We start from the raw sequence: 13,219 nt of genomic DNA on the forward strand, positions 1-13,219 counted from the left end.
TTCTGATTGGCTAACGTCTGGAAGCCTGCAGAGGGGCAGCTGTGTATTGAAATGAGTGATGAGATCACCTCAGTGTGGCGGCAGAAAAAAGGACATTGGTTTGTGAACCAGAGCACGCTGAAGTGTTTTTACACGCCTGATGGTCTCAAAAAACCGAGGAGGTCCTCTTTAACACGGATGATTGATCAGTATCATTTTGGCTTCAGCTTCAGCACCAACACGATAAATGACTTCTTGCCTTCAGCTGTCATGCACCAGCAGCTTTTATTCACAGTTCGCCCTCCACTGTGGTGCAGCTCTGTGAGTATTCGGCTCATCTCCGCCTTCCTGCTCTCCACCAACTGCCTCATCTTCTCCCTCCCTTGGACTCCCACAGGGAGTGGGTCTCACATGCACGACCTCATGGTTGACTTCAGCTGCAGGAACTAGAGCTGCCACGAGTCTTTAAAATATACGCGTGTTTATAAGGACGGGGATTAGAACGCACTCTTGGTCGACGTTTGTGTCAAACAGAGCTGAAACACAGTCCAGGCTTTCTGGCCGTATTCTCACAAATTATTTAGGAAACTGTGAATAATTGTAGCAAACGTCACTGGCAGAGTGTTGCAGTGACACAGCTGCTGTGTGGCAGCGAGCATCATGTTTCTGCCTGACGAACAGCAAGAAACCACCACTGTGTGTGTGTGTGTGTGTGTGTGGCAATCATCAAACATGAAATCATTTCTCAGAGCAGACAGGAAATCACAGGCATGAGTCCATGTATGCTGAGAGGGCGGAGCCTGTGTTCTGCCTGTCTGAAGGAGGTGTGGTTTAGCACAATGTGGCTGAAGTGGGCAGTTTGAAAAGTATCAACATTCAGTGAGTGTTTACCACAAAGTTCGTATATGGTTCCCCACACAGATCAATAAGCCACACCCACACAGATTTAACATCCTGAGCCCGATAAAAATATATAATGTGACATCAGAAACACGTGCAGCGTAAGAACCACGCTGATTATTTAGCGTTAGATATTTTTAACGCTCAGGACATTAAATCACTTCATCCATTTACTCCAATGATCCCAGGAGGCTGAAACGTTAAGATCACGACTCATTACTAAAAAAACAGAAACACAACAAAGCCTCATTAAAAATCTAACCTGGCTGCAGCTCTGCACATGCTCAGTGCTTCAAACCTAAGTGCTGCCCTGCTCACTAAAAACCAAACGCGAAACCTTCTGCATGTGAGGACAGGTGTGGCAAATATTCCCCACCTGTCCTCCAATCAGAACCTTCTCTGTGGGTAAGTTTCCTGCTCAGGTCCAACAGGTTGAGTGGGAGAGATTGTTGCTCATTGTTGCCTCCTCCTCTCCCTGTGGGAGTCCAGACAGTCGCTCCATTACTCCTCCTCTTCTTCCTCCTCCTCCTCTCCAGCCATCACCTCCACCAGCAGCTCGGCTGTGCAGGTCGCCTCCCCCAGACTGTTAACGGCCTTCACTGTGTACTTGGCATCATCGTCTCCTGAGACCTGCAGATTTATACGACAGATATGAATCACATGCTACCTTAATTATAACCTATCACATTAATTCTGCTTCGTGTTTCATGTTAAATGATTTCACTTAAAGACAAAACAGAAGAAAAGTGAGATTTTCAGTATCATCAATATGACGATGCAGATGATGTCAGCATGTTTCTGTCTTATGTTGTATTCTAAGAGACACTTAAAGGTTTTAATTGCTTTAAATTACATCAGATTTAAGTGAAATAACATCAAATTTCAACAAGACTGCTGATAATTATAAAATATAAAAGGTTGGGCCAGTAAAACTAAAACCTGGGGCAGTAAGGTTAGACACTGAATTATTACTGATATTAATGTCTTCACCATGATGATGTGTTGTTTTCATCAAAGCACAGGACAAACTCCACAGTCCTCATCTGCTCGCTGTCCTTCGTTGCAGCCGCCACAAACTCACTCATTCCCATGCAAGCTTAAAATGAAGGTATGCACACGTGCAGAAAAACACGTGACCTCTGCCTCATCCAGCAGATCCAGTCCTACAGTTACACGGTGGACGGTATAATCCGCAGAATACTCGATAACTAACTAACACCAGGCCCAGTCCATACTTAGACTGAAGTCAGTATATCTGTATATCACCAATCTAATGCATTTCAGTACAAAGCTGCCTAAGGTTTACATGACCTCTGACCTCTGAAATGACTAGGCTGCAGTTTCCTTCCTCATCGTAGTCGATCTGGAAGTGTCGGGTCTCTTTGATGGGCTGGTCGTCTTTGTACCACACCACCTCTGGATCAGGATAACCTGCAACAGCAACCGTTTCTTTATTAAAAACCACGTTTGCACAGTCGTTACTAGAAGGAAGAGTCATTAAGACGAATGCTTAATCAGACCCTCCATCAGGTTTGGGCTACAAACATCGTTGTACCTTCTATCTTGCAGTCAAAGCGAGCAGCGCTGCCCTCCACCACCTCCACGTCTTTGATGACAGTGCTGAACGTCGGCTTACACTCGGTTTTCTGCTCGTACTCTAAACACTCCAGGAACTGGTTATCCTCTGAAAACACACACATGCTAGTTTCACATCTTAGTGAGGACATTCAGTTGACATAATGCTTTCCCAGCCCCTTACCATAAAAATGAAAGCCTGACCTTTAACCTAAACATAACCTAACTGTAACTTTAAAACAACCTCAAGGTTTGTGGGGACCAGCATTTGGACCCCAAAAGTGACTGTTGGTCCCTACCCCATGCCAATTTGTGGTACCCACAATCACATTTAAACACACAATCCTTCATCAAGGGCATAAATACTGTGTCTGTGGACAGACTGTGACACAGACACGTAAAGAGCCTGTAGAGAGGAGCAGGAACCTCAGACTGAAGGTCTGAACAGTAGACATGGGCAGGCCTGTGTAACTGTTGGCAGTCTGTCTGCGACTGGCACAGAACTGATGCTGCTTTCTGTTCTGCTCTTTCTACCTTCAGTGGGGGAGCCTTTCTTGGCGCTGACTCCAGCCATCATGGCCATGGATGACAATCTGCCGATGGCTCGAACAGCGTGACCTGTTTTCTACGAAGAAGAAGAAGAAAGATTCGCAACACAAATACAAAGACAGATGCAGCGACTGAGGCTATCGGTCTAACTACCAGTGACAAAAACATAAAAACATCTATTTGGAAATATTTTGGCTGGAAAAGGGCAACAAATGGGAAAATGAAGGACTTTCATGAACATCACCCCAAACAAAAATGAGTTGTACATGAACGGAGACCTCTGCACTTCCACGCTACGACACTTTGACCACACAACGCCAAATCTCACTCTATGATGCACGATGTCTGTCTGTGTCTGTGAACAAGCACGTCCAGTGGAAACGTGCGTGCATTCTCCGCATGGTCACTTATACTGATTTGTGAATAAATATATCTTTGTCCTGTGAGACTCTTGGGTCTCTGTCTGTCCTCGTGTTTACCTGCCACTTCCTCCTCAGGATGTACTTCTTCATCCTCTCCTTGGAGAGCTTCTTGGCCTTCATGGTGTTCGTGTCCTGTTTCAGCCAGGGGTGTTCGAAACACTGCGCGCAGGACAGCCGAGCCCTGGAGATGGATCGGAAACACTTTACATGAGCTAGACTTCAGGATTATTTATACTGGCACACTTTCTCCTACATAACACTTTCAGCTCCTGGTTCTCAGTTTTTCCAGCACAGTGTACCTACTAATATGGTTTCATGTAACACACTGATGATACACTAGGTCTTACTTCATGTCTTTTTTCAGCAGTTTGGTAATGAAGTCTTTGGCATTGTCAGAAATTTCATCGAAGGCTTCGTCCTCAAAGTCCCAGGTGGCTGAGGTCACATTGGACAGAGTCTCGTTGTCATTGTCGCCCATAAAGGGAGACAGACCGCTCAGCCTGAGAGGACAAACCCACGACAACGTCAGCCAAACTAAATCAAGCCAAAACAAAGCGTGCACAGATTGTAGCAGGCAGCTCTGCACTAACAGTATATAACAGATGACTCCTATGCTCCACATGTCGGTGGGATAGCTGATGGGTTCGTAGTTGATGACCTCTGGAGCCACAAACTCTGGAGTCCCGAACAAAACCTTCAGAGTTCCTGCGTTTTCTGTGGGAGGAAGCATCGGCCGTGTGATCACAGACAAACTGTTTATCTGCCGGACTGTCATTCCACACCCGCCTAACAGAACTCAATGAAAATCAGCGATTAAGTTTAAGGTTACCTAGCCGTCTGGCGAGGCCGAAGTCAATGAGTTTGATTTTGCTGCCAGTCTTGTTGATGCACATGATGTTCTCTGGTTTGAGGTCGAGGTGCACGATGCCCTGTTTGTGGATGAAGTTGACCCCATCAATGATCTGCAGCATGTATTTGATCACCTCTCTCTCAGTCAGCTCAAAGTCTTCATCGATGATCCGCTCAAACAGCTCCCCGCCTGAGATCCTGTAGACAAAGCAAGGGAGGAGGTCTTTGCTTAAATTACAACAGAACACATGGTGTTAAGTTATTTATCATTTCAAACCTTGTTTTATTTGTCAGTACGTTGCAATACAATCCAAAAAAGTTGCTTTCATTCGTCTGGATGAAGCGTTTATAGTGGGAGAAATGTTTTGTCACTCACCCAAGTGACAGGTGAGTCCTTACCTGGACGACTGAGCATGCATCAAGACATCCACACAGGTATACAGCTGCAGAAACACTGACCCCACAGGCAAAGATATTAGAGTTTTAATGCGCTGCTCTGTAACTGTGGACAGAAAGCCTCTGATGTCTTCTCTTTGCTTCTTGGAGGAACTAAACCAGACTGATGTTAAAATAAACCTAAAGCACCTCAACATCTAAATTTGACTTAATAACTGTAACAGCTTTGACATCATTTATTTCTCAGAAGTTTTACTTTATTTAATCACAGTAAACTGAATATATTTACATTAAAAATAAAGAACTAAATCCAGAGATATTAAACATGGTCCAAAAGCTCGATCTTTCTGTCTACAGCAGGGGTGGGCAGCTCCAGGCCTGGAGGGCCGGTGTCCTGCAGGTGGTCCTTGATCCAACACAACGGATTCAAACGGCTAAATGACCTCCTCAACATGTCGTGAAGTTCTCCAGAGGCCTGGGAATGAACTAATGATTTGATTCAGGTGTGTTGACACAGGGTGATGTCTAAAACCTGCAGGACACCGGCCCTCGAGGCCTGGAGTTGCCTACCCCTGGTCTACAGCCTTTAACAGCGCCACCGTGTGGACATGTATGAAAGATGTTTTTCTTTTCTTGAGGGTTAGAAGACAAAACCATATTTCTGTAATGAGGCTGTCGCAGTAATGAAGCTGCTGAGGAAACGTTATCAGATCTCAGAGGGCGGATAAAAAACAAAACCTGACGGTAAATGTCTCGTTTCCTGCGCTCCATCAGTTCGGATCATGGCAGCAGATAGTCGCTGTTTACTTCATTTAGATTGTTTATCTGAGGAAACATTCTGTAATAAACACTGAACGTTTCCCGTGATTACGACAAATTATGAAGCCCACTACAAATTAGACACTTATGGAAGAGTTCAGCTGGAAATTTCAGCAGCTGAACAGTTTTACGAGAAAACAAAAAGTTTGGTGCCGCTGCTTCATCAGATCTAAAATCAACAGAGGAAATAGCTGCCCTCAAATCCCTCTCATGTCTGCTCACAAACTTATTTTCTGATACTTTGTGAAGCCAAAACATCTCAAGTCCGTTTACAGACCGGTCATGTTTTAAATCTATGAACCGAACAGACATTTACTGCTTCCATCCATCAGAGGCTGAGCTCATCTGTGACTCCTCATGGCCAGCTGCAGTCATGTAAGGAGATGTGATGGATCACTTACATCTCCAGCACCATGACGATGTCGGACTTGCCCTCGAAGGCGTCGACACACTGGACCAGTTTGGGGTGATGGAGGCTGTTCATGATGCCGATCTCCTGCCGGACGTTGTCCTTCTCCTTTGCAGAGTAGGCTTTGATGAACTTTCCGGCCCAAACCTTCTTTGTAGACTTCTCCACCAGCTTGAAGACCTGACCGAACTTCCCCCTTCCATGCAAACAACACTGTGAGAATGTCTACAGAGCTTAAGGTGCATGATGGGAAATGTGAGCGCAGACTTACGTTCCCAGCCTCTCCTCCACGTCATACAGGTCCTTCACCTTTATGTCTGTTCTGATGGTAACATCTCTGTACTCCGGCTCTTTCTCTGAGTCTGACACACAGGCAACACACAGAGGTCAGAGGTCACAGACACGGGAGGACTGAAGATGTGTGAATGCTGTGTGAAGGTTAACGAACATCCGTGTGGGTATACAGTTAGTCAGTGTCATACCTTCATCCTCCTCCTCTGGCTCCTCTTGGTTTTCTGTTGGACGAAGCAGAGTTAGTTCAGTCAGTCTGGTTAGTTCATTCCTGATCACTGAGATGCAGTTTAGTTTGATTGGTTTAGTTGGTTCTGGTTTAGTTACAGGTGAACAGCTGGAGGTAGTGGTGGACCAGGTCTTTCGTTAGGAATCATCATGGAGCAGCAGACGTGATGAAATCAGACCAAATGTTAAGTTTTTTTTAATCACGACCCTCTCGTTCATCTTCTACCTCAGCAGCTCATGATTATGAAGCTTAGCTCAAGGGCACTACCGAGACTTTAGTGGCCTAAAACCAGCAACCACTTAAGTCAGGAACTGGGGTGAGATGATCATGACCACCTAGACCAACAGAAACTCCAAATCTATGATGAGTGACCCGACCAATGACCGGAACATTTGCCCAGGAAACAGTAGATCAGGATTATTTATGCAAGTATATAAACATAACATGTACCACCTGTCAAACTGGGTGTTTGTTACACCAGTGAGGCGCTCCTGTCACTTACAAAGCATCCTGCATCATGTTTCTGTTGTTAACAGTGAGATTTGACTCATCCTCCCATTTATCAGATTCCTAAACTTGTGCATTAACATAAACTCAGATTAACTGAGCACAGCAGGTCTGTTTCACTGGACATGAATTTGTAGCAGCTTCCCAATCTCTACAAAGCAGCAGTGGTTCCCAGTACCCACTGGCCTCCCTTCATAACATCCATTTGGAACCAAATGAAGAGAAAACTCGTCTCAGGGTCCATCACTCCAGCTTAAAGACAGCTTTATGCATCCAGATGTTTTGGTGTGAGCTGCACAGTTCTGTAGCTACGAGCTGTCTTCTCTTCAATGTAATGATTTCTGGTGCTCAAAGCATCAAACATTTATTTAAAGAACTGAGCAGGAAGCTTTCAGAAATCCTGAACCGCTTCCTTAAAACATGCAGTGAGCTTGGCTAAGGAAGATGTTTATGCTTACATCCCACCACAAGCCTCTCATCATGGACACGTCCTTGACTCATTCGTTTGGCAGACGTAGTTTGGCAGATAGAAAGTAGTTGTTGTGTTGATGTGTGATGAATGATCCCTGTAACCATCAGGACTTCAAGAAAGTTCTACATGCATCACCAACAACTCAAGGAACAACTCACCATCAGTGTCCACCAGTCCGACAGTCACAGGTTCAGATTCGGCGCTCGGCTCTCCGACTCCGTAGATGTTCTCTGCCCGGACACGAAACTTGTACTGCCGATCTGGGAGGAGGTTCTAGAGACAAACAGACACTTTACGACCCTTAAAACAGTCCTTGAACAGTTTCTGAGCCGTGCTGCGAGAGAACACTCACCTGTACGTTGTAGGAGGTGCTATTGCAGGACACCAGGTGTTTCCACTGCTGCTCCACGGAGTCCCAGATCTCCAGTTTATAGGACTGCACGGCGCTACCTCCATCGTAGGTCGGCCCGTACCACGACAGCGTCAGGCAGGACCGACGGATGTCTGAGGCCGCAGGAACCTTTGCTGGGGGGTCGGGTTTATCTGAGGAGGGGCGGGGATAGATGACGATGAACACAAGCTGAAAATATTAAATTTTGCAGCTGATTCTTTCAGGAATCATTAAACAGGAAGTGCAGACGCTGCTGTCTCACCGACGATGGTGAGGTTGAGGGCGGCCTGTCTGAGGCCGTAGCTGTTCTTCAGCTCGATGGTGTAGCAGCCACAGTGTTCCTGCTGCCCGCTGCCGATGGTCAGCCTGCTGCTGCTGTCGTTACTCTCGATGGAGATGTCATCTGACCCCTCCTGGATCTGAGCCCGAGACCGGAGAGGCAGGAGGACGCTTAGACAAACACTTAGACGTACCATAGCCTCAGCCTTAGTCTGTGTGTGTGTGTGTGTGTGTGTGTATCTCACCGGTTTCCTGAACTTCAGCCAGGTGCAGGTGATGGGCGGAGCTCCAGAAAACTTGCAAAGGATCTCCACTTTCTCCCCCGCCAGAATCTTCATGTCCTCAGGGAACTGCACGATCTGAGGAGGCAGAGCTACACACACATATCAATAATCTATAATCAATAACAGGAGTCCTGCATTAGAGACCTTTAATAATAATTAAATAATAATTCCTTTAATAATAGTGTGGGAACTGACTGTGATCAATACTCAGTCGTGGAAAGAGGAAGAACAAAGTCGTCACCAGACTCCATGTTCTTTCTATTTAATCTGACAGGACTGAATGAAATCAGCAATCAAAGCAACTTCTGAATGAAAATTTCAGCAACAGCAGTTTTACCATCATCACATTGCTCCAAGGCACTTAGGCAGAGTTTAAGGCCAGAACTGCAGCGCCCCCTGCTGTCAGTCAGGCATTAGACTGACTTTGTTATACTTCAAATGCAAAGAAAGAAGTTTTGCCTTCATGACTTTGCAGTTTTTGTACATCTCTTTTTTATTATTGATTGATTGTCTGACTGTGCAGCTCTAAAGTGACACTAAAGGGCCAATCAACCCGCTCTTCCCTGCAGGAATAACAGAGACAGACACTAACACATGGGCTGTGTCCCAATTCAGGGTCTGCAGCCTTCAAGGCCGCATTTGAAGGCCGATTACGTCACAGCGACGGACGAAGGCTGTCCCAATTCAAAGGCTGCTCGAAATGCGGCCCTCAAATGCGTCCTTCATTTCCCTGAATTTTAAGGACGGGCCTGTGAAGCTTTCATGGCCCAACATATCCCAGACTTCATAGCGCGGCGGTGGGTGTAGAGTGAACTTTAAGTAAGTACTGAATATGACGTCACTTATTTATGTGCGAATGTTTAATAACGAAGAACATTAAAACATTGCTGTTGGCCACATGTTGGCAAAGTTATGTGACATTAGTGACGTTTGTACTAACTTTGTTTTAAAGCCTTTACTTTAAAGTATACGCCGTTCAATAGTCGACCTTAATCTTACAGAGAATGTGATGATTTATGGATAATTAAAGTCAGTCATATATCCACAAACACAACAAGCTGAAAGTCAGTGATGCTGCTCGGTTTGCAGTCCTGAACATCACAGCACAAGCAGGATCCACTGCATTGTTAATGTGAGCTGTGTTATATTGCTGCTTCTGTTCGGTGGTGTCGAGCCAAACGCACTTTAACGTGTGTTTGAACGAGCTGACGGTTCACTCGTTAAGCTGAAAGAAAGATGCTTTAATCACAGCAGTCACACATGTGTCCACTGCACCATCTGGAACTCTTCTTGTTTACACTCGTAATAACACAAACACTAAATCCTGCTTCTCTGTGCTGTTGTGTAGCAGTGTGTACACCTGAGACTGTCACCTGTCTGTCTGTCCTGCACTCTCTCTCTGTTTCTTTCTCTCTGATTGTGGAATAAAAGTATGAACATGTGTTTATAAGTTACACTTGTGTTTGAATCCTGCAGCTTATCACACATTTGATTTCCATGTGTGACGACTGCAAGTGTCCAGAGTGAGGACAGACTGAGGGACACACTGCTGCACATCATCTGTGAGGCTTTGCAGCCCTGATGATCCACCAGGACAAACTCAGCAGTGTGTGAGGAAGAGGAGGAGGAAGAGGAGGAGGAAGAGCCAGCAGCAGCTGACAGATGGAGAGAATAGACAGACTGTTCCCTGTTTGTGAAGGACTGCTAGGAAAGTTTAACATAACTGTCTGTGCTGAATCAGTCTTATTAGGTAATGTTCACATAATGTTATCATCCCAGTGTTTCCAGTGTGGGAGAAAGTACTCAGAGTACTCAGGGCCTTCAAGTTACACACTATGAAAGGCAGCAACAAGTTTAATGTTCAGAAACCTAAAGTATGTATCAGCAGCAGAATGGAGCTAAAATAAATGTTGGTTTCAGTTCTATGAAGCTTTGAGTATTTTGGATCAGTAGCTGCTGTGTTTGTTGCATCATATTGCTGTAACTGTTTATATGCTTTATATATTCTGAGCTAAGTTGATCTATAGTGTTACATCATATTCTATAAGGATGTTATGTGTTTGTAGACTTTCTGCCCAGTTTGACCCATTTAGCAGACGTCAGCCTGTTTAAGGCTCTGATATCTATTCTGTGTGACTTACAGCAGTTATGACATGGTCTGATTTTGTCACCCAATAAAGGAATATTTCATATATCAGTCTACTCTTTGTTTATCAGACACAGTTATCACAGCTCCTACATTTGCTTTTTACACATGTATGTAAGCATTGAGCCAAATTTAGTAATGACAACATATTAAAAGAACAATATTTGTCTCTTATAATACATCTGTATACACACTGTCACAGATACTTGAGTGTCTTTGAGTGAAGATTTATAATTTATAAATATAAATTTATAAATAACAGCAACTTGAATCTTTACTGAAGCTCAGTGTTTGGCACAGAGTTCATGTTCACTGCTGTAATAACTAATAATGATTAATATAATAACTGTAATATTGGCCATATTATATTTACATTACCAAAGTGAGATGACTCAGATAGCTCACATAAAAACAAATGAACAAACGATTTTCTCCTTCATCTCTGTCAAACACAGCTGTATGACACGTTTCCAGCTGTTAGTATCATGGTTGCTAGGCAACCTGGGCAGCGCGACGGAGGCTAGACCGTCCATTTCACAAGCCTCGCACTTTGGCCTTAGCGGTCTTTGAGTACGCGGCCCTTGTGGACCGTTAAGGCTGCAGACCCTGAATTGGGATACAGCCATGTTGTCCAGAAACATGCCCGCCTTTCCCATAATGCACCTGTCTCAGCAGGACCTCCCTGCCTGGTAAACATGATTCACTACAGGTGAGTCTCACCTTGTTTGGGCGGAGTCTTTGGAGTTGGCTTCTTTATTCTGGCTTCACCTGAAACAAGAACACAGCAGACGTTCAGACGAGCTGTGATGAGGAAACGTGTGGCTGTCATTTCACAGCAGAATCAGATCTACTGGAAACACAATGACTTATTCATGATGTCTTCTAAGCACCTCAGAGCCTTCTCAAAATCTCTGCAACCATCCAAGCAACGAATATTGTTGTACTGCACAAACTGAGCCCTGGACCAGATGATGCAAAGACCCATGAGGGTGCAACAAATTCAATAACCTCATTATGTTACTCTGGAGCTTCCCAACACCTCTGCAACTTCCACAGCGACCTCTAAAACCTGCCTTAACCTATTAAGACCGCATGACACGTGGACAGAGAATTTCAAGGTCTAAACATCCTTAAAACAGTTCCTGGCAAGTGTTCAAACAACCTTTCACAAAACCACCCCTGAGACCTTTAACAGCCCCCAAAGACCACTCAGACAGGACTACTGACATGTCAGTGCATTTAGAATATTTTTACCACCTCCACAGAAACTAAAATGTGTCGGTAAAACAAGGGGATAGCTAACTCCACGGAGACCATTAAACACATTCCTGGTACTTCTGGGAAATTAGTAACCGTTCTTTCAAGACCTCTAAAACCTCACTAAGGAGCTTTAATGAACTTTAAAATCTCCACCGGACCCTCTCCACGGTCCTCTGGAGCGTCTTTAAGACCTTGGCCAGCCCCAACTTTAAATCCTCCATAAACCGATTCAGGAGCTCTGAAACAAGTGGACAATCTCCTCAGTAATCCTGCAGACTTCCTCTGGAACCTTTAAAAACTCCAGAGAGGCCTCATCAAGTTTCTACCATGAGACCTCTGAAAACAACTGAGCAGACAGAAACACCTCCCTGCACACACTGCGTCACATTATTCTTCCTACCTGCAGAACAGTAAAGCTTCATTAACACTACGTTTCCCATCAGACACTGCACACAGACCTGGTGACACTGTAAGCATCACACTCACAACAAAGATGAAATGATGACACTGAAGTGAGGACATTTACAGAAATGTTCCTCGTTTAGAAAAATCGCACAGACCGAATAAAATATGAACGAAATAAAAACGTGAATGTGCAACAAGCACATCTGAAACTAAGTGAAGAGTGTCATGTAAGTACAGACACGGTTTTCCTGACTGCTTCCACACGTGTGTCTCACATCGTCCTGCTTTGTTGTGTTTTTATGGAGGCAGAAGACTCTGTGCGACAGGAAATACACAGCTTATACGAGCCTCTCTGAGTTTGTGTTCGTGAGGCTGTTTGTCTTCTTCTCTTTTAAATGTTTCTGTCATCAGCTGCTTTTCTTTTTTAGTTTAAGGAACTCTGTCCTCACAAAACATCTAGTAGAGGCAGGAGGAGGAGGAGAAGAATGTGAGACAGACGAAGAGCGTCTCTGATGACCGTACATGGACAATCTAAAAATAGTTCTGCTGGATGCAGCAAATAGTTCCTGGAGTTTGTTTTTCTTGAGATGGCTGCAGATGAAGAGGATAGAAGAACCTGTTCACGCTGTCTTCTTTCTTTGTTTCCTCCTTCAGATGTTTAAGACTTTCCGCCTGACCACACCACAAAGTCTGCTGTTACCATCGGTCTGGAGCTCAGGCTCCGTCCTTCCAGCCTCGCTGCTTTGGCTCTGTTTTCCTTTGGAAACACAAACACGAGGATTTTCCAGCACAAAGTTATTTTTGCTCTTGCAGAAACTCGCAAAACAAACTTGAAGCTGCTACAGTCGAAAAAAGCAGCTGCTCGCTTCACGCCCCAAATAAAAATGGTGGATGTCATCAAGTCGCTCATGGCGCTGTGAGGTCCTTAACACCGGCCACTCAGGTCCCAGTGACGTAGTGACATCATCAGAAGGTCAGCACTAGTTGCACGCTTGGCTGGTTTTTGTTACTTGTCTGCAGAGAAAACACACACGCGCACACACGCATGCACACACAC

At 44.8% G+C, this 13,219-nt stretch overlaps 1 protein-coding gene across 1 annotated transcript in view; it reads right to left on the reverse strand.

The window, feature by feature from the left end:
- Window positions 1-1,229: 1,229 nt before the first annotated feature.
- The window catches only part of mylka (myosin, light chain kinase a), a 42,207-nt gene continuing 30,217 nt past the window's right edge, over window positions 1,230-13,219 (reverse strand). The window contains exons 20-35 of the mRNA XM_026144124.2: window positions 11,218-11,265; window positions 8,313-8,440; window positions 8,051-8,207; window positions 7,750-7,940; window positions 7,556-7,670; window positions 6,381-6,413; window positions 6,170-6,260; window positions 5,891-6,094; window positions 4,255-4,472; window positions 4,016-4,139; window positions 3,773-3,925; window positions 3,483-3,606; window positions 2,989-3,079; window positions 2,435-2,563; window positions 2,198-2,310; window positions 1,230-1,509 (exon numbers count right to left, since the gene is read on the reverse strand). Coding sequence (XP_025999909.2) covers window positions 1,381-1,509; window positions 2,198-2,310; window positions 2,435-2,563; window positions 2,989-3,079; window positions 3,483-3,606; window positions 3,773-3,925; window positions 4,016-4,139; window positions 4,255-4,472; window positions 5,891-6,094; window positions 6,170-6,260; window positions 6,381-6,413; window positions 7,556-7,670; window positions 7,750-7,940; window positions 8,051-8,207; window positions 8,313-8,440; window positions 11,218-11,265 — 2,048 coding nt within the window. The 3' untranslated portion in view covers window positions 1,230-1,380. The remainder of the gene's footprint in view (window positions 1,510-2,197; window positions 2,311-2,434; window positions 2,564-2,988; window positions 3,080-3,482; window positions 3,607-3,772; window positions 3,926-4,015; window positions 4,140-4,254; window positions 4,473-5,890; window positions 6,095-6,169; window positions 6,261-6,380; window positions 6,414-7,555; window positions 7,671-7,749; window positions 7,941-8,050; window positions 8,208-8,312; window positions 8,441-11,217; window positions 11,266-13,219) is intronic.

Source organism: Astatotilapia calliptera, chromosome 16 (assembly GCF_964374335.1).
Source record: "Astatotilapia calliptera chromosome 16, fAstCal68.1, whole genome shotgun sequence".
Lineage (NCBI taxonomy): Eukaryota > Metazoa > Chordata > Actinopteri > Cichliformes > Cichlidae > Astatotilapia > Astatotilapia calliptera.